At 36.9% G+C, this 22045-nt stretch overlaps 1 protein-coding gene across 1 annotated transcript; it reads right to left on the bottom strand.

Annotated features, from left to right (window-relative positions):
- Positions 1 to 2395: 2395 nt before the first annotated feature.
- On the bottom strand, positions 2396 to 9195 carry LOC140159185 (uncharacterized). Its single transcript, XM_072182567.1, has 3 exons — positions 9103 to 9195; positions 6522 to 6728; positions 2396 to 4342 (listed from the first exon to the last, which is right to left on the bottom strand). The coding sequence occupies exons 2-3, from the start codon at positions 6723 to 6725 to the stop codon at positions 2579 to 2581; spliced, it is 1968 nt and encodes a 655-aa protein (XP_072038668.1). The 5' UTR covers positions 6726 to 6728; positions 9103 to 9195; the 3' UTR covers positions 2396 to 2578.
- Between the last annotated feature and the right edge of the window lie 12850 nt (positions 9196 to 22045).

Here is a 22045-nt window from a genome sequence, read left to right on the forward strand (position 1 = left end):
ACTATGCATGAATATGTTTGAGTGCAAGAAAATAAAATAACTACCAGCCTCAACAGGTTATTTACTAACATTCCTAAAGTACATCTTGCAAATAATATTTTGCTTCAAGTGCATATTGAGCATTACTTTATAAATAACTGATACAATTTTAGAACCACAGACATTTTTAACCGTCAAGTTAGCTCAATCGATAAGGCGTTCGACTGTGGTCCGAGAGGTTGCGGGTTCGAACCCTGGCGGTGCATAGTGCCCTCACATGGAAAAATTGAGTTAGCTTGACATTCCCCTGGACAAGGAACTCACTGCTAATTTGTCTCGTTGTAACCCGTACGAAACTCGGGGAGCTGATCCGGATTGCGATGGTCATTTGTGGAATGCCTAGGGTGTGCGCTCTTGAAGCAGCAAAGTCCCTGATTTGTTGTTTAATGGTTTGTGGAATGATGTGGGGCCGTAGTGGTCAGCGACAACCTGTAAAGTGTGCTGAGGCTTGTGGATCAACGTCTAGGCGTTGTGCCTGTGCGTAGCGCACTATAAATCACTGCGCTTTTTTAAAAACCCAAACTGGATTATTATACAATGTCTACTTGTATGTAGAACCATCAAGAGAAACCAGTTCTTGAACATTCATAGAAGTTCCTTCTGGCCTTTCCAGAACCCTTTGGGCTTCTTCATAGAACCATTTAAAAAAAAACCGCAGTGATTTATAGTGCGCTACGCACAGGCACAACGCCTAGACGTTGATCCACAAGCCTCAGCACGCTTTACAGGTTGCTTCTACATACAAGACAGCTAAGTAACATATCCCAGTAACATATTTTAGGTTTTACTTAGCACAAGTTTTTCTATTCTCAGGCAATCTGAGCCTGGCTTTGCAAGTGGTTAACTACCATGTGATTTGTTTTTAATCAACACATAAATCTCATGCCAGTAGTTCAGTACTTGAATATAAAAATACATATGAGATGAAAATACCTTGTCTCAGATCCAAACAACCAACCAACACACACATACAAGAAATCCACACCCCACCCCGTGCCTCTCTCTCTGCTCTCTGAAAAACATCCACACACTGACACACCTCCTGTTCATATTAGGCAAAAACAATTGTTTGCTTGCACTTCACCGACCGACCCAAAATTGGCCAAAATCAGGGTCGGCCCTTCAAAAAAAAATATTATTTTTAGTTTTCAGTTTATAATTTTAATGGTTTTTATTACTTTTTGTGTGTGTCTAAATTTCATTTCAGAGCTAAATTTGGCCAACAAATCATTACTGTAAACTCATTATAACATTTATAACTATAACTATCCATTCATGCATCAATGTTTCCAATAAACTTGGTTTCTTATGCTTCTAAGTATACACATGCAGTCGTTCTAATAGAATCAATTTCATATTGAAAGTCTGTCTATTGATGTATCTTTCCACATAACCAATGTTCATTGCCTACAGGTGAGTCATTAAAAAAAATATTTTTCTGACCGACTGACCTGCCCCAAAAATCCCACTGGAGGACAAGCAAGCATTTTTTTCTTGGCCCTAATGCAATGAGTTGCAGAAACAGGAAAATAGGCATTATAGGTGATAAGACAGAGACTGTTATTTTGTATCAATATCACATGTTAGGTGGTTTGAAGCACATGGGCCGTACTAGATCATGAAACTTGCAGCAATCATAAACTTACACAGACAAACCAGGACTCATACTTGTATAAGAAACTTCTGTATTAACAATGGATACGGTACCTAGGTCCACTGTTCATACATGGTGTTTCTAAATCTAAACCTGTATAAAAATAAAGGTTAGTAACAAAAATCAGTAGTAATTAAAAATGTAAGTACAGGGGCATCTATTCTTAGGTTATTTGCCTCCAAAGAGGAGGGAATAATTTTTCCCCTTTGGAGGCGAATTTTGTGTTTTGAATAAGGAAAAAAGATAGGAAAAGACAGAAAATAATAAATCACAGCCCTGAAAATAATAAAGAGCCTAGGTGTTTGACATTCTGAATCTGTCTCCCCTTCAAACCATTAGTCCTTAGATGCAATGGTTCAGTGTCCAGACTGAACAAGCTAGGGAAGAATTTGATATTTGTAGGCAAGACAGAATAGAATAATTAACTCACAAGTTTCTGGGTCTGAGTTACAAATTTATACTCACCTATTTTCAGTCAGGATCCATGGAAGTGGAGATAACAAGAAAAATAAGGAAAAGTATATGTAGATAGCAACAAGTATAAAAATTTCCCTTTTGGGTCCATTTTTGTGGGATTCCAGTTGGGGAGGAATCTGGGGAAGGATGTGACACACCGCGGTAGGGTGAGGGAATAATTAAGATTTTCTGGAAGAATAGACATCCCTGTGCAAGTACTAATTAAACACAACCACTCTTGTAAAGTTAATTCAGGTGGTAAGTCCCTGATACTCCACTGTAACTTTCACAGTTTTGTTGTAGCCTTGTATCATTGTATTTTCATGTTCATAATATGTACTACACAATAGTGCCTACAGTAAATTTATGTTGCTTACAAAAGTATCAAACATTGTCTGATCTTAATCTAAAGATCTTTGTGATCGATCTTTAAGGAAAATGCCATTCCAGCATTCTGTCCATTCCCCGCGTCATGTTCACGGGACGTGCATTACGTCTATAACGAAAAGGAACGACCTTGTTGGAGTTGCCACGTCGAAAGTCACGCAGCTGTAGCCCTTCACTTTGCTTCACCTTCTGGAATGACGGCGGTTTGGTTAACTGTGAACCTTTGTTAACTGCCATACATTCTGCTCTTAAATAGCTAACAAACCAATTCATGTTGTTAAAGTATTCTTGGCAAAAAAACATGCCTGTATCTATAACTTTGTCGCATTCCTCAGTCATTGTCGATGGGTGTCTAGATAGCATATCTTCGTAATAATCACTGTTGATATCATAAGCTGCCAAAATTGCACACGAAGAAATTTCACATACACGTTGCGGGGCTTGTAAGGTTGTTTGAGCTGCTGTAATTTCACCGTAAACCATCGAGTCGGGAACACTGAGATACCAACCATAGTATTGAGTTATGATTGTGGAAGACTTGTTCGCACGATTGAGAAGTGGTTTCATCGCTTTCAACAAAGCTTGCGTTCCTGAAAAGTCAGCAATGTTTGACGTGAATATGCGATCAAATCGGTACGATTCTACGTCAAGACGTGCTGATAAGTCGAGACAGTTGCATACAATGATGGATACACGTTGAGCCCCAGCCTTTATGCTTGCGATAGTCTGTTTGATCTGATCTGATATGAAGGAATGAAACATCGTAACCATTGACTTGTTGTAATGGTGCTTCTTCACTTTCAGGTAATCCCATTCACTAAATGGCATCAGCTGATATTCGATGCAATAAACAAATCTACCAGACATAAGAATAAGCAAGAATTCTAGGTCTGTTGCTTGGGACTGTGAGTGTGCGAACATGTAACCTGTCAATGTGGGATTGTCGTATTGAAGATTGCGAGATTTTGCATTTGCACAAGGAACGAAATTTCCGTGTTTATCGTACTCATCAAACGATGGTAACAACTCATTCGGCAACTCCTTACGGTACATTCTCATTTCGTTTTTCATTTCTTCATATTGGTACAACAATCTCTTGCGCTGTTCTTGGAGATTAATGTAGTTTGGATGCCCCTTCCTGCATTCTAACTCCAGCCAAGCTGCCCATACCTGTCGCATGTCAGTCATATCTGTTTCGGAAAGGTTTAAGGCTCCTCCAGTCAACTTATCAAGACTATCCGCTGAAGAACCTAACAGCGCTCGTAGGCAATCTATCAGAAACTTGTAATCTTCTTCAGGCAAATGAAGGGAGTACCAGATGGTGGTGATTCTTTCTGCAATGTTGGGGTCATCAGAATACATTATCATCATGTACAGTTGTAGTACATTTCTAGCTTGCACAAATATATCGCAATCGTTGAGAACAGTGTGCAAGGTGCCTTTGAACTCGTTCGGTAAAGATGCAACTGTGTGAATCCAGTTTCTCAGATTACCGCAACCTGCAGACAGAATGCAATAACTACTTTCAAGTGGATCTTGTTCTGATGTCTTCGCTGATCCTACATCTTCTTTGGATAATTCATTGCCAGGTAAATTTAACATGTCAATAGCTAGTGTATTGCCGACATAATGTGGAGATTTCATTCTCATTCCGGAGCCGGAGCTGAGGTTCTGAAACTTAACCTTGAGGAGTTCACCCACTTCTCTGATTTTTTGTGTGCGCTTTTGACAACTTGGCTTGTGATCTTTCCAGTGTTGCCTTTGACAGGTTTCTCCGCAGTACCAGGCATCGCAACACGCCGAACACTGGTAATGACAAAATAATGGAAACGAAATAAAGGTAAGTAAACACTTATCATGCTAATATTAGACATGTCGTCCCAACTCAACACAAATAAGTTACCCAAATTTGCGCGAATTTTTCAAAGAGGTTTTTGAATCAATTTTCATCAATGAAACCCTCTCCCCGTTTGAATGTAAAATCGAAGACAAATTTGTGGGTAAAAAACATCTCTTTTGATTTTTTTACATGCTAGAACACACCATTTCAATGACACCTGAATAGTTTTTCGCCGTAAATGGTTAGAGTCTAAATAAAATATACAAGGATAAGGTGTGCAACGATGTCTTTGTTTAAAAAAAATAACAACGATGATAATTGATTGTGATCGTATAGGTGCCCGAAATACGCTTGTCGCACAAATGAATCCCGACTTTGAGCATGTTGAGCAGTTACTAATTACATCTCTAAGCATAGCTTCATAAAACATTTATTCAGTTCACTGTGCTATAATATGCCATAAATAGTTAAGAATATTCTAGAATGGTAAGAAATTATATATAAGGCCTGGATAGGCAAAGATTAGGGCAGCAGTTTATAATTATAAGAGCGAAACTTTGTGAAACTTATGTTAGCCAGTGGTGGCACAAAAATGACCATAATAATTGTGTGAAGTCTTCAAACTTCGGTTCGCGGTTCTTGTGTGTTCGAGAGAAAAAAATACGCCAAAGGTGGTAGCAAAGCCAATAGTGCTTGATTGTTTTGTCGACTCAAAGAAGCGACAGACAGAAATATCTCTATCAACGAACTGTGGCTAACAAAGTGTGTTATCTGTCAAGTGGAGCAGAAAGCTTGCTCAAGAGATCTCCGAGAGATGAGCTTACGGTCAATATAGAAGACCATTTGAAAAGCACTAGCATACCAGCTAGGATATTGAAAACATAGTCTTCAGGACTTGGATTGAGACTGTGGTACACCAGGGGTTTCCCTTGAGTAGACAGGATCTTGGTCCTTGGACAATGTCGGATCTTGGATAAAGAGAGACCATCAACGGAATCTCATCAGAATTTCAGCCAATCAAGAACTCCATGCTTAGATAAGTTACCATAAGCAAAAGTAAATATTTATAGTGATTGTAAATTTATCTCTTGTATGATTTTTTATCATGTTTTGATTGACAGCCATACAGCACTAATTAATAAATTATCATAAGTTTTTTGAAAGAGTAAACAGTGTGTTTGCGTGTTTAGTGTTGAGTGAATTTGGTAGCAGGTGATTTTGGCCTGTGTCATTTTAGTGACCATAACAAGTGTTTGTGCCTTAGTCACTACTGGACTTATGTCATTATCATGAGAGCTCTGAATTGAATAAAGCTCTGATTAAGAATGGAACATGGACTTCCGCTTGTGGGAAATACAAAAATATGATTGACTTCATCACAATCCAACCGAAGAACCTAAGTGCAATTCAGAACTACCGCTCAGCTGATGTGGGCTCTGATCACTATCTTAATTGTGATTGCTAAAGTGGTTTCAGCACCAGTCAAAATCAAACGCTTGAAAATAACCAGTGGCGTATCAGGAATTATTGCGCCCAGGGCTAAGGATACATAATGGCACCCCAAGGATACATAATTGTGATACAAAATAATACAACATTTTTACTATCATCACTTGGAGGGGCGCATGATCAATGCTGAATTTGTCAATTCGGCGCACAGGGTACGTGCCCCCCCCCCATGTCACTGAAAATAACTCCATAACTGACATAAAGAGCCATAACACCAGTTTAATTGATGGCAGAAGACACTTGGCAATCATTTTCAGATTTTCTGAATTAACCTTTTTTCGGATTTTGTGGACACAGATGAAGGCCTCATTTTCATGATTTTGCGGTCCACGCTGACATTCGAATAAAATACCCCTTTTCCAAAATATTTTAGAATGCGCACTGGTTACCCACTTTTGTGTTGATCCGGGTATATAGGCGCAATGCGAAACATTGGAATGGTGTAATGGTATTTCGTGAAACCTGAATTTACATGTGTAGAACACGGCACACACAGTGGGAACTTTCCAAGAAAATATTTTAACTTTGTTCAGAACTGTCTGGAATGTCAGTGGCATATGTAACTTTACTACGTCTTAAAATGGCTTCCCGGAACAGAAGTTTATTTAAGAATAATACTTGAACTCATAGTCATACCTCTCTATGTTGTCCAGACACTTTGCCGCATTTTGGATTTGAGCACTGCTTCGGTCTCCATTCTACGCATTCTGGTGTGTGTCTCCACTGATCACGAAAACGACACAATTCGCTGCAGTACTTAGCTTCGCCGCAGACATCACAAGGAACTTCCTTTTCGATTGGATTTTCACATCGCCAACAACAACCAAGTTGGACATCCATTATCTAAATAAGAATAATACATTTACACGAAATGACATTACATAATAATTTTAAATAAATAGGTCTACAATGTAGAGGAAATGAAAATGTTAACAATAGTCATGATAAAGGTAGAAAGTTAAAGCCATAATGTACGATCATATAATATGAAATTGTTTAATTTTTTTCATACCTGACTTTTTTGCATTATTTTGTAATGTTTACACATGTCCAAACTTGCACCTAAATGGAATCGGCCAAATGTGTTGTCTTTGTAGGTCAAGAGAGCAAAGTTCAACACAAAGTCATACATTCATGAAATTATGACTTTATGCCCTCCCAGAGAAGCACCATGTTAAATGGCCAAAATAACCAGTAGGATTTCTTTCACTTTACCTTGTTAATTCAGCTTAAAATGGACAGGAACTCTTGCCGGCAGTTATAGACTTCTCCGTAGTCCACTGCCCATTTTGCATACTCTGGCTATTACATTTAAGCATAAAACGCTGATTTGTATTAATTTGTGTACAATTGATAGATTTTCACATCTGATATTTTCAGTCACCGTACTCCCTGTTTCTTAGCTTCCCAAGTGGACTACTTACTTTGACTTGCGGTTATCATTTTTAACACGGGACTCTATGGAGAGTTAGGCCAATTTCTGGCTTAACTAATATTGGCCATGATGTAATGCATCTTTAAATGGATCTGGCTTGTGATTGGTTGCCCAGATCTCGCTATGGTTTAAATCCTCTGGGCACGTGCAATTACCATTAACTACGTCGTACACAGCAATCTATGGCATTTGCGGCATGTTTGATCTGGCGCGAAAGTTAAACTCTCAGTGGTGTGTGGACGATGGACGTACATTTAGCGCATCTTACTACCAGAGCCATGCTTGGTACTTGCGGTTAAATTGGATTGATAAACAAGTATGATTGACAGTGTGTTTTAGAGAAGTCCCGGGGTAAAGTTCTGCTTAAAAGCCAATGTAGGCCCTACATAGTCGGATTTTTTACTCGGGCTTTCGCGATCAATAAACTGGTAGATTCCAAAATCAGAATTATTCAATATTGAAGTGAGCAATTATAATTATGCAAGATATGTTGCAGTCAATATAACTTTTTATGACCATTTTACTATATTGAACACTTTAATTCTAATAAACAGCAGTATAATTTTGAGTTCAACGGAATGCGTTCATCATGATTAATAATAACATATTTTTTTTAATCAAAATTCGACTATGGCATAGTCTACGACAGTTATTACTAATATTATTTCAACATTTTGAATGAAGACTAATAAAATTAAAATTTGACGGATATTGTACATTAAAGCTTTTTATAATATATAACGCCCCATTCAGTGATCCCAGTGCAAGTGTAAAATTAAAATTGTTTATAAATTGCTTAAAAGTGAAGGATAAGTCTTTCAAATTGTCATTTGATATATTTGAAATGACCCTACTTGAAAGGTGCGTCCGCCCGTAGAACAGGGTTTCTTTTTTTTCGTCGCCTAATGGACGATCTTTTTGAATTTTTAGATTTTCCTTTTTTTCTTCCAAAATGATAATGCAATCATTTAATATGAAAGTTCCCAATACATTTGGACGCGAAAAACATTGGGAATTTGCAAAGAGCCAACATCATAAACTTCACCGCTATCACTTGAAATATCTCGCACTATTTGGATTAGGACGACTGTTGCCTCAGAGTTAGTCTCCTACGCAGCCAGTTTGGTTACACTACCTCTACATGGCCTCGTAGGAGACTAAGATTTGTGAGTCGTTTCGACATATTTATCATAATCTAAATTATATTATGATAATATGTCGGACCAACAGAAAATCATCCCGTTTTACTACAAATAGGGCTAATTTGACAGTTTGCTCATAGATTTAAGTTGGAAAATGTGTAAGTATTACACATATGCCAAAAAATCGGTTTTGAAAAAAATAAATAAAATAAAGGTCTATTCTGAAAAAAAATCGTACATTAAGGCTTTAATTAAAATGGACTGTTGATTTACTTGATTATTTTTGACAGAATTACTTGGGGAGCCAAGCCTTTGAAGTGACATGGCGTGTTACAAAAGTTGTCTATATATGTGTTTTCAAATTTGACCCCACGTAGCCTAATCTTTGATCCATGCTGGGACCCCCCCCCCCCCTCCCCGCAAAGGACTGATTTAGTTGGCCACCCAGAACCTATTGCCCATCATAACCCATAGAAAATACCTATACAGGCCAATTTTTTATAACAGACATACTCACATACACAAGGATCCATTTCCAGATCAGGAAATGTATGTATTACTACATGTAGATTAGTCACATGCAATTCCTATTCTGGTAATGAATATTATTTGTAGCTGATGCTGATATAGGCCTACTTACCCACACTCGGAAGCTCCTATTTGCCGTACTTAGCAGATCCCGGCTACTTAATGACACACAACAACCAATTTCTCCTAAATTCGTCGTTATAATAACTAGCGGAATGCCCGCGCTCCGCGCGGGCCTCCGCTAGTTGAGTTAACGGGAGCGATTACTAAAACGGGAAGAATCGCTGAACAAATTACATGATGATAGAGACTATAGGGCCTAATGCTTCCTTTTCCTCCCGTACCCTTACAATATTTAGTAGGCTTAATCGTGTTCATCTTTATCATAAATTATCCCGTGACCCGTCCATGTACCTTTTTGTCCTTTAATTTTTATTTATTTTTCCTTCTTTCTGTATTATCATGTCCACTGGTCTCTGGCTCGCAAGTCGCTTGGCTCTGCGCCGTTTACGCGAGCATTGGCGTAGTGCGCATTACGCTCGCGCGCCGACGCGCTGCCTGCCAGCTGCAGTGACGCGCAGGCTGGTAACTGATTTTCATAACAAAAACCCCGTTTTTACCCATATTTTCACTGTTTTTGCAGCCAATTCTTGACCGATTTCAACCAAATAAAGTCGAGGCAATTTCCCGTATATTCCTCGATCTCCCGTATGAATTTGGCGACATGTGGATCGAAACTGACGGAGCCTTTTACATAAACCACATACATACATACATACATACACACACACATACAACATTAGCCTATTTATAGTAAGATTAGGATAGGCCCTATGTTCAAAATCCTAGGTTAAAAAGCAATTTTATAAGAAACGTTTCATGAGAAGGTTCCTCTCTTCGTTGAACTCGTGACTAAAACATGTAAAATGTAATCGTGAAATGTTGCTGCTTGGATGATGGTCACGCCTTATAAAGAAAAGGAGTTTCCGACTGCAGTGAACCTGTGACGCGATGTCTCACGATTGCATGATTTGTCATTCGACAACCCTCGTACCATATTATGCTCACGCAATACTGTACGCAATACTGTATCCACTTCGGTAGCCCGTGTATTCCAACCGCTTAAGGGCGTAAACCACCAAATAACTTCTCCATTGAAAAGCACGTAGAAATCAACTTTTTTAAGCGGCGTTTTCTACCAGGCGTGACAATTTTTTTCACTTTTTAACGTCATCCCTGTATTAATTAAGGACTGAAATTTCATTTAAGCTTCAATTTTGGGGAACTTTACAGATTCAGTTTTTTATTAAAAAAGATAAAAAGCGACGCCGTTATTTCAACCCCAAAACCAGCATTAAAACTTGTTCCGTTAGCAGTAATTCGGACAGGGCCTACTTTTCTTGTGAAATCGATTTGTATAATTTCATATCTATTTTAGTCATTAATAGGTTAGCATCTTTCATTTAAATCAGAACATGCCAACCTCACAAAGAACATGGTCCCTAAGGACACCACATTGTCTCCAGTAGCCATATACTTTTAACCGGAACTCATCACCATTGCACCTTTCGCGCAGTGATTTGGTGTCATGCGCCCTTAGGGCAGGTCTATTGCGAAAACAACATCATATCATTGGCAAGCTATTATTATAAGGACAATGAAAATGACTCCTTTTTTGAGAAAATAAGACGTTTAAAATTGATATTAGAGAGCTTGCGATTTCCAAACGTAGACATCGGACGTACGTTGATCTATTCAAAACCACTCTCCTGTATCGAAGCGAGGTCACGTATTTAGCTATTTTTGAAGATATTCCACGTGCGAAATCGACGTAGATACATCGTTGAAAATGCATAAAATTTGTCCATTTCACAATATGTTAAAGACAGTCAAAGATAATGAACATACGAAGGAAAGTCTAATTATTATTATGATCCTTTTTGTTTGTAACAAATCATTATAATAAAGGTACAGCGATGTGTTAAAAATGGACTAAATTTAAACGCAATATTCATACGCAGAGATTGTCTATTGAAATATGTGTGATACCTTGCGTATAAAAAATTAGCTTGCGATTTGACATTTTGGACTCAACGTAGCATTAAAACGTACGTTCCACCATGGTTCCACGTGGAAATAGGCTGATTTTACCTCGAGTCTAGGTAAAGGAAACGTAGAGAACAAGTGTTTCTCTACGAATGTTATAATCAAAATATCATGTGTTTTTTGTACAGCTGAGGGGTGGTGCAATAACTTTGTGTATCCCCGAGGTGGTGAAGTATTATAGGGGGTGGGGGGGGGGGGCAAAGATTGGTTGACAGGTCAAAAGGGGGGCAAGCATTTTTTGGCAGGTCGAAAGTTGGGTGGGGAGGGCAAGGAAATTTTGGCTCAGATATTTTAGGAACATTAGGAACGCGTTCAAATATGCAAAATTCCTGATCGGTTATTTATGTATTTATTTATTTATTTATTTATTTAGTTATTTATTTAGTTATTTAGTTATTTAGTTATTTAGTTATTTATTTAGTTATTTATTTAGTTATTTATTTAGTTATTTATTTAGTTATTTATTTATTCTTTGAACCATAGATGTCAAAGAAAGGATGTTCACTTGCACCTATAAGATTAGTATTTTTGAAAAGAGCTGTATTGTATTCAATCTATGTTTGCAGACATACACAGGTAATTAGTGCAATCTGCTTGTGTTGGCATGGTTGGGCGATCTATTCAAACATTGTATTCATCTATTGCGATTATTACGTCACTTCTTAACTTATAGAGGCCCTGCATTCTTTTATCGATTGGCTCCAAACAAAGGATTTGAACCGGTGTCCTTCACCGTAGTTATGGCGGAGTGCAGTTCAACAAAAGCATGATTGCAATCAACCACGACATTTCGGCTCACACACATAAGAAATGCACTACGATAAAACCGGTTGATGAAAACAGTGCAACAGAGCATTAATGCCCAAAATTGAAAAGCTGTATAATTTATAAACAATATACACTACACATAAAAAATACTACTACAAGGGATTTTCAACATATAAGAATCCAAACAATCAAGTACCAACATGCACAGTTTTGTCCTTATATCACTTTTGGGTTTATAACAAAATGTTTTCAAGCCTCTATCGTGATTGGCAGCTGCATAAGACATCTCTTTGATAGCTGATAATGCCCATCTATTCACCAAGTGGCCATTAACTGATGAGCACTGTCATTATGCTAATATGAAATCATTGTTTATCAACAAAGGCGAGGGACTCGTCTGTCGATATGCTCAAACCATGGAGGTATATAAATAAATGGAGAATGATCGCCAGAATTCTAATCTCTTAAGTGGAGATTATCCGATTACCTCTATTCAATGAGTCACCAAACTTGAATGACTAGCCACTTCAGCCAAGCTATTGATCTCCACGATGGTTATGAGACTCTACCATGGTTCATTGATCGTTACTCCCAAAATTTCCTCATAGGAATTGACCCTATATTGACCCGTACCGGAAGGCTTGTAAAAGAGACTGTATAATGACGTCAGCTAGTCAATTAGCTGTTCAAAGTCGCCAGTTTTGATAGCTTATAGTTTCAATGTATGATTGTGCGAAAACCCGATGAAATTTGGATGTTCTGTTCTCAAGTTATGAAACTGTTTTCAACACTAGTTGTGCCGTAACTTGACAAATATACTTAGTTTTCATGTTCATATATTAAGCTTTTAAGGGGTCTGAGGGAGTTCAAATATAGTGCAAATGAAAGCAAAACGTTTTTACCTTCCGATTGTGAAAAAATTATGTTGGGCCAATTTGGGCCAATTGAGTTAAGAGCGAGTAAAATTTACCGGAAGTACTTCGGAATTCAGCTAAAATCTTTTCATCATCATTAAACTTCTCATTTTATAATAAATAATTATCAGTATTTAGGCCTAAATGATTATTAATATTATTAGGGGCCATCATTTTTTCTCTGGAGGGGGGGTTCCAAATAGGCCTATGCGGGGCGGGGGTCATAACTTTTGGAAAGAAAAATAGGGGTCATAGCCTAATTTAATTTTTCAAGAATCATGACCAAAATGTAGGGGGTCACAATATGACCACAGATATAGGCCTACAGATAGGGTGTTTATTTTATTCAAAAAGAATGATTTCAACGCAATTTTTTGGCGAAAATGACATTTTGATATTAAATTTTCTGAAACATGAGCACTTTCCAATAAACATTATAAGTAACTGCATTTAGCACCCCATTGAAATAAATGACCAGTGAAACAGACTTAACAATGTAATCAGCTTAGCATAATCAATATCCCCTGAAATTGCCTATTCAACAATAATTGGTCATAACCAACGTAGTACAAAAGATGCTTGGCTAGATCATTCTCCATTTATTTATATACCTCCATGCCCTGACCAAACTACGATGCGTACGCACACTGCAGGGCAAAGAACAATGGAAATTGTCATAATTCGCGCGCATACTGCCGGGCAATGACGTCACATGTCAAGTGGTCTATACCCGATCAATGTTGGAGTTGTCTATAGCCTATATGTTTAAAATTCAATATGGCTACCGAACTGTCATGTGGTCCAGTGGATTAGTGCGCTGGACTTCTGTATTCTGTATGTAGCAGCGGCGTGGGTTCGAGGCCCACCTGTGCCGAACTGAAATTCCTTTTTTAAATTTAATATTAGGGAAATGAGACTGGGCGAATTTATGTATGACGTAGAGAGGATTAAGATCCCTTTATTGATCCCTGCCCCCCACCGACTACCCCGGGCTGATTTCATGCAAAACAAATCACCAGATGACTGACTATAGGACATAGCGCCACAACACGAGCGTTGGTAAAGTATGTGGCCTCACTGCAATACATAGCTACGTAAAAACGTACGTGTTAACGTACGTAAAAACGTACGTCCTACGTCTACGTTTGGAAAATCGCAATCTCTCTATTCCGCAAAAACCAACTTAAGCGGTGAGTTCCTTCGAACGAGACAGATTTGGCCTAGAAAAACGTCATGAAATGAGATGTGCCCGCTATGAGAAAAGGGACTATAAACGCACTCAATGGACAGAACGTATACTGTTGTTGTTCACAGAAAAAAAAACTCTAAAAAGTATTAAAAATTTAATGGTTTTTAAACATATGGATAAAATCAGCCGCTTCTTTTTTATATATTAGTAAATTGTGGTATTACAATTCATATGTATATCAATATCATGAGAAATATTGGGCCTAAAAATAAATAAATAATTTGAGCTTAGAATTTCATCTGAGACTAGCATATAAACCGTAGTCCACAAACTCATGCAGCTATTATAGTTTCAGTTGGATGAAATATTACAAAGCAAACGCATAGTAACAAAAGTGTGCATATTGTTATGCAGCATTGTTATGGTAAATGATAGTACAACTCATTGTTGCTAACTTGCTAATGTCAAACTTGTCAAAGTGATTGTTATAGAGGCCTTGCATGTGACGTATCATCCCGTAAATATGGCGGACTACTCAAATGCATTCAGCAAAAGCATGATTGCAATCTACCGTGACAGTTCGTCCCACACACATAACCATGCACTACGATCAAATAGGTTGATGACAACATTTGATTGAATGGACTACACTCCGCCATAACTACGGTGAAGGACACCGGTACAAATCCTTTGTTTGGAGCCAATCGATAATTTGATGCAGGGCCTCTATTGTATGATGAGAGCATGGTATAGTAGTGTCCGCTTCATTTACCTGTGTCATCAGCCAAACGGGGGGAGAACACATACGCTTCAAACGGGGGAAGAACACGTACGAGGCTGAACTTTACCCACACAATTTCTCCTTTTTAAGGAGAAATACGAAATAAAAAATTGCAACAAGTGTCAACTTATAATGTAATAATTATTCTCTTCAAATAGAGATAAACTTCTTTTTGCAATAGACCTGACCTTTAAGGGATCTAGAATGAGCGTTTATTGCGTTTCGACAGTATTTTTTGTGGGACATGAGAGCACCTCAGTCCTATCGAATTGCATTCTGAATACGAAGCATGTCTTTCTGATATCAAATAATTTTCATTTTTGAAAATCACAATATAATACAAATTTTATGACAAATTATAAAAATTTGATATTTTTCAAATTTTTGATATATAACAGTCCTCGAAGTAAATTATATAAATCTAATGATATATTTTAAAGTGTATGTAGCTGGGAGGAAAAGCCGACGGTCAATTGAAAATTTTGACCTTTCATATTGAAGATATGGATTTTTTTCCCAAAAAGACCTAATTTTTTTTTGGTTTTTTGAAAAAAAAATCCATATATTCAATATGAAAGGTCAAAATTTTCAATTGATCGTCGGCTTTTCATCCCACCTACATACACTTTAAGTATAAATCATCCGATTTATAAAGTTTACTTCAAGTATTGTTAAATATCAAAAATATCAATTTTAATGATTTGCCATAAAATGTGTATTACATTGCGAATTTCAAAAATCAAAATTATTTGATATCAGAAGGACATTCTTCGTATTCAGAATGCAATTCGATATGTCTGATGTGCTCTAATGTCCCACAATAAATACTGTCCAAACGTTCATACCCCTTCCTTAAGGTAGCTATGAATAATTAATCAGGTTACATCAAATATTCGATGTCAAATATTCGGAGTCTGGTGCGGCCTTTATTGCTGTCCTATAAAGCTGTATCGAAGGGTAATTTTATCAAAAATATGGACCCATATCTAAAAAGAATTTTGGTTACTTAAGGTCCAATAATACTTAATAAAGATTTTACGTTAGGGACCGTTCACAAAACTTGTAAGGGGGGGCCTGATGTAAAAAAATTCATCGCTTTACAGACCTCAAAAATTTCAGGGCCCCTTTTTGACATGAAAATTTTGAGTCAACCCCATGGAAAAGCATATAAACTTAATTTTTCCAGGAAAATTTGAGGTCATTTTTTCAGCCCCCCCTTTTTGCATCAGACCCCCCCCCCAACAAGTGTTTGTGAATGGTATAGTACGTACATGTATATCACCTTGATTTTTCACTGGGTGGGGACTGAACTTCACTGAAGGATATTGAGATCAAGGATCATCTTAGCCTAGGTCGGATGAGGTAGGCCTATATAATGCACAATACTAAAAATCCATTTTCACTTATTACAATATTACCAAAAGACCAAAACATTTTAATTTACACGCAATAGTACAGAATGTATGAAACTACAAATATATCAACCAATACATGACCAAAATAAGTGCTACAAGGTTTTACAAATTTTAATGGAAGATACAACATTTTGGGACATGGCCAAAATAGGCGCTACAAGCTGCTACAGGCGCTACAAAGTTATAATAACGATAAAATAGAATAATAACAACAATGAAATTAAGGAAGATGCAGCATTTTGGGATGTGGATAATGTACATTAAAAACTACCCTGTTTACACAGTTTAATCCAATGATCATTAACTTATATTATTTGACTTTAACTTATATTAATTAACTTTAAACCTGTGGCCTGTTAATTTTGTTGGAACTTTTATATATTTTACTTGTATCTCACACGAGATCCAGGCCCACTCTCTGGCTTGTTGTTGTTTGCAGTGCATCTGTTGTTTGCCCTTATATTAATTGAAAAGTTTGATGTGGATGGATATTCATTAACAGATTTATCAATCAATACTTTTCTTTCCTTTTCACTAAAACGTTTACATAACATAGGCCTAATGAAATCCATCGCCAATAAAAAAAAATCACACTGCACTTTCCAGCAAACACAAAAATTATCTTAAATTGTTTATTAAAAAAGTATTTTTTAATAATAACATTTAAATGCCGTGTTATATATATAAAGGTCATGAAAATGTATTTGAAATGTTATTGTTATATATTTTGGGCAAACATTTTTGCAAAATATTTTGTCAACACTTGCATAAGGCCCATTCCATGTCAACTCCAGGGATGTGCACCGCAGCACCTCTTCAATTTGTTTCTTTTTCTGTGAGGTGGTAGATATTGATGAGAAAGTAAAATCCTGAAAATTTGAGCTGCATACTCCATTTCGTTTTTCCGTGGCATCAATTTGAAATTTTAGGTCAGCGTAAAAAATGTGTCCACGCGAAAAGACGATGTTGGAGTCCATAAATGTATAAACACCCTTTTGATTTTGCATGTATAATGATTTAATGTACAACTCTATGGAGAAGGCAAAACTAACTGATGTGTTAAAGACATCGAGACCCAAAGCCAATATCTCTCAGAAATGTTGTCCAAGAACATATCTTCAACATACCTGAAGTTGATGGGGGGGCAAATTGTCTGACATTGGTTTTCAGGGGGTCAAATGTAAAAAAGTGGTTTTGTATGGGTAATATCTCAGCTAAATGTATTATAATATGCTCAATATTGGAGAAGAGTAATGTCCTACCAAAGGGCTCTGACTGGCAAAAAAATGGACGCTAAAATTATTTTTACTTTTGGAGTTCTGACCCCCCCAAAGTTGGTCCTGGTTGGACGAAGTTGCATTTTGAGGGCCCTATATCTTTTAAAGTAAAGGAGTTACAAGTTTTCTGATAGAAGATTTGAATTCTACACCAAAAAGTACCCCAGGATACATACTTTTCAAAGTTTTAAAGGGTTCCCTTTATACATTTATGGACCTCCAAACATCGTCTTTCGCGTTGCGACACATTTTTTACGCTGACCCCCCTAAATTTCAAATTGATGCCACGGGAAAAACGAAATGGAGTATGAAGCTCAAATTATCGGGATTTTACTTTCTCATCAATATCTACCAACACAAAAAAAAAAAAAAAAATTGAAGAGGTGCTGCGGTGCACATCCCTGGAGTTGACATGGAATGGGCCATAACACATTCTGTTTAGAATGTTTTCCCATCAGGTTTTCAAAAATGAGATTTGAATGTTATTAAACCACAGGTTTTTCTACCCTTTACATAACCAGACATTTAAACGTTTTACGTTATATGTTTGCTGAAGGTGCACGATAGCCCCTTCTTCCAACTAATAAGTTTATTTTGAAATTTATCAACAGGACCAATAGCTTGTTTTTTTTACCATTGTTTACAGTCAATGAAATAATCTTCTGACAAATAAAACAAGGAAATCAAGAATGGTTCAAGGACATCAAAGCCAACCAACCATCTCTCAACAAAGACAGGGGTCGGTTCAAACTTTCAGGAGTCTACGAGTCTGTTATCAGGTCAAAGGTCAAGAAAATCTCGACCTGATACAGTCACTCACTCGCTGATGAAAGATGGAGTACCATCTGAAAATTCTGAGGTAGGAATTATTTCCTTGTGTTTGGATCAAAAGTTTAAATCAAAATCAAGAATGGTTAAGTTGTCAGCGTTTACACCCATTTGCAAAGACCTTTTGCACTGCCCGATTTGGCACAGTAGTTCTTTTTCCGTGATCGGTCAGCCATTGCGAAAGGTCTTTGCAAAATCGTGTAACTAGTGTAGTAGTGTATCACATTTTTAGTATAATGAAATGATTTACCCAATCTTGAGGAATAACACATGTATCAGGCCCGTAGCCAGGATTTTTTTGTGGGGGTGCTGATTTTGAAAAGTGGACTTTTTTCCAAAGGGGGGGGCAATTCTGTGAAAAGTGGACTTTCTTCCCCAAATTTAGATTTTTTTAAACCAAAAAAGCTTAAAAAATCAAATTTTTTGGCTCGCTGTGCTCACAAATTCTGAAATTTTTGGACTTTTTGTATACTTTTGCAAATTTGTACCAAAAATCTGGGTACAGGCCTGACATGTATCCAGAATAAGATTGAACAACATATCATTTATCAGTGGCGTATAGATTGTGGGGATGAGGTTGTGGACAATTTCTTGAAGTAGGCCTATAGTGACTGCAGTGCCCACCTTTTGGCGACCGAATAAGTGTATGGTACAAAAGCGCGCGAAGCAGGCGAAAAATTTTGGCATATTAAGGTGGTACTTCACCCCTAGATAAATTTGTGATTATTTTTGCAATTTTCTAAAAAATAATAACACACTGGTAACAAAAATTATGTATATTATAGGGGCAAGGAATCCAGTTACTACACTGGAATTTCAGTGACTCAAGACAAGCATGTACCTAATTTCTTAACATATATAATGGACCACTTGTCTTGAATCACTGAAATTTCAGTAATAATTGGATTACTTGCCCCAATAATATACATAACTTTTGTTACCAGTGTGTAGTTATTTTTTGAGAAAATGCTAAATTAGTCACAAAATTTATCAGGGGGTGTAATACCACCTTAAGCTCAGCTAAACTGAAATATGGTGCAAAAGTGGAATAAATTTGTGCGGAGCGCGCAAAAATTGGCCCTTTTTAGGCTAAAATGGTCAAGTATGAGGTTAATTTGGTCAGAGACCCACATACAGGTGTCAACATGGGGAATGATTGTTTGGACCACCCACTATCAAAATATTGGGGTGTTTTCCCCCCCCCCCCCCATCCCCCTGCACACCGACACCGCCTGGCTAATAATTATTTGGTGCAGCAGAGACACTAAAATGAATACATGGGATCGATACACGTGAATTGCTATGCACGATTTTGATATCAGACGAAAATCTTCGTATACCGGGTTAGAAAATGATGAATATCTCCCGTAAATGATTTTTTCTCAAGAAACCAGATGTGGTCTCATACACTTGAAAATACGTGTTGAACAGATATGATAGTCGCTAGAATGCGCTTTGAAAATTGGCCGTGCGCTTTGAACTCAAAATTTGACCAAAACTCTAATTTTATATTGCGTTGGTCCTGTAGCGTGTAGCGTGGTACTACAGCGTGTAGTACAGCTGCACTCACTACTAGACAGTATAAAAGTCGATGACCATTGACCTCAATGGGGTATACAAGCTTATTCACGCACAACCAAGATCAATTACCCGGCTATTGTGTGTAGCCTTAGTCATGTCCCTCGACTAATTCTTCGTCTCAAAGAGCTTCAAAGGTCTGAACCAAATGGCCAATCGTGGCTGTGGATTCAACCTACCATGGCGATTTATGCCATGAAGATATAGGGTCGATGACACTGTGCCCTGGATCTATGCCTATGACATTTATAACACTATTTCACTGTTTATTTATTAGCATTTTTTAAAAGTAGCAATAACATTGTAAATCAGATGAGTGTCATTTAATCTAATGTGTAGGCAAGAGAACACTTGTCCCATGCATGACACCGAAAAACACTAAAAATCAGGATTGTCAGTTTCTGATCCTACAATATTTTGAATGTTATTACAAATCAAGACACAAAATCATTTCAACTTATGTACATTATAACAGAGAATGTGTAAAACTACAAATATATTAACCAATAAATGGCCCAAATAGGTGCTACAAAGTTATAAAGCAACATTTTTTAACATGGCCCAAACAGGCGCTACAAAGTTACAATAACAATAAAATAGAATGACAATGAAATAAAGGCGGATGCAACATTTTTGGATGTGGATAATGTGCATTAAAATATACCCTGCTTACACACAGTTCAACCAAATGATTACCTTTTGAGTTGAACAGCTGATCAAACTTGGTTGTGGACGGATTATTCATTAAAAATATTTTTAATATCTTTTTCTTTCATATTTAAAACTCATTTCCATTATCATTTCAATCACACTTATTGCAGATGCCGGAGTATAAGGAAATATTGAAATAACTGCCGGCCTCAACAGGTAAATTAAATTACTATTACATTACCGTACATTCCTACAACTTGCAAACAATCTTTGGCTTCCAGTGCATATTGAACATTAACTTTGTAAAAAGAAAAACAAATCTATTTGTATGGAAATGTTACAACATGGCTTTAAAATTTCTTTTTTTTTTATTTACAATTAAGAAATATAAGGATCAGACTTATTAGTATATTTAGAAAATAAATATTGTAATTCACATGAGTGTAATTTCATTTGCTAGTTGCTACTTTGCTTAGGAACACTTACACTGTGTACTCAAGTCCCATGCCCCCCCCCCCCCCCACACACACACACACACAATTTATCAGCACCATGACAATGAACATTAGAAAATAAACAATGAAAATCGGAATTGTCAGTTCCTGATCCTCTAAATATTTTCAGTAGTGTGCTTACAAAACAAGATACACGACATTTCATACATTCATGTAATAATAGAAGAGAATGTGATGGCTAAAATATGTGTTACGAAGTTATAATAATGATACAATAGAATAACAAACTGCTTAAAAGGGCATTTCGTGATCCACAGCCTCATCCCCACTTTTCTCAAAAAAAGTTGAGATTTTATATCACTGGAAACCTCTGGCTACATAATGTTTATGTACAAAATATTTCTTGCAGATTAATTGGTTTAGCAAAGATATTGTGAAATTTGAATTTCGTTCTGGTGCACCAGAACAAAATTACAACGTATTGTCTATGGAGCAGTGTAATACACATAATCATGCATAACTCGCAAACGCAATATTGGAATCAACTGAAATTTTAGGAACATGCTTTTTTCGTGGATATGTACTGAAAAATGTCATAAAAAGAGGATGCTAGGATCACGAAATACTCCTTTAAGGAAGATGCAACATTTTCCCATGTGAATAACAAGTACATTAAAAGGCCCCATGCAGTTTAATAAAATGATCATTACCTTTTGAATTGAACAGCTGATCAAATTTGGTTGTGGACGGATATTCGTTAAAATATTTTATAACCATTTTTTTTTTCATGTTTAAAATGACTACATAATATAATGTTCACAATGAAACTCGTCTCAATATCATTAAAATCACACTTATTGCATATGTTTGAGTTCAAGAAAAGAAAATAACTTCCAGCCTCAACAGGTTCTTTACTAACAGTAACATTCATATACATCTTGCAAATAATTTTTTGCTTCAAGTGCATATTGAACATTACTTTATAAATAACTGATACAAAACTGGGTCATTCTATTTTGTCTACCTGTATGTAGAAACCTCAAGAGAAACTGGTTCTTGAACATTCATAAGTTCATCTGGCCTTTCCAGAACC

The sequence above is a fragment of the Amphiura filiformis genome, chromosome 8 (genome assembly GCF_039555335.1).
Source record: "Amphiura filiformis chromosome 8, Afil_fr2py, whole genome shotgun sequence".
Taxonomy (NCBI): Eukaryota; Metazoa; Echinodermata; class Ophiuroidea; order Amphilepidida; family Amphiuridae; genus Amphiura; species Amphiura filiformis.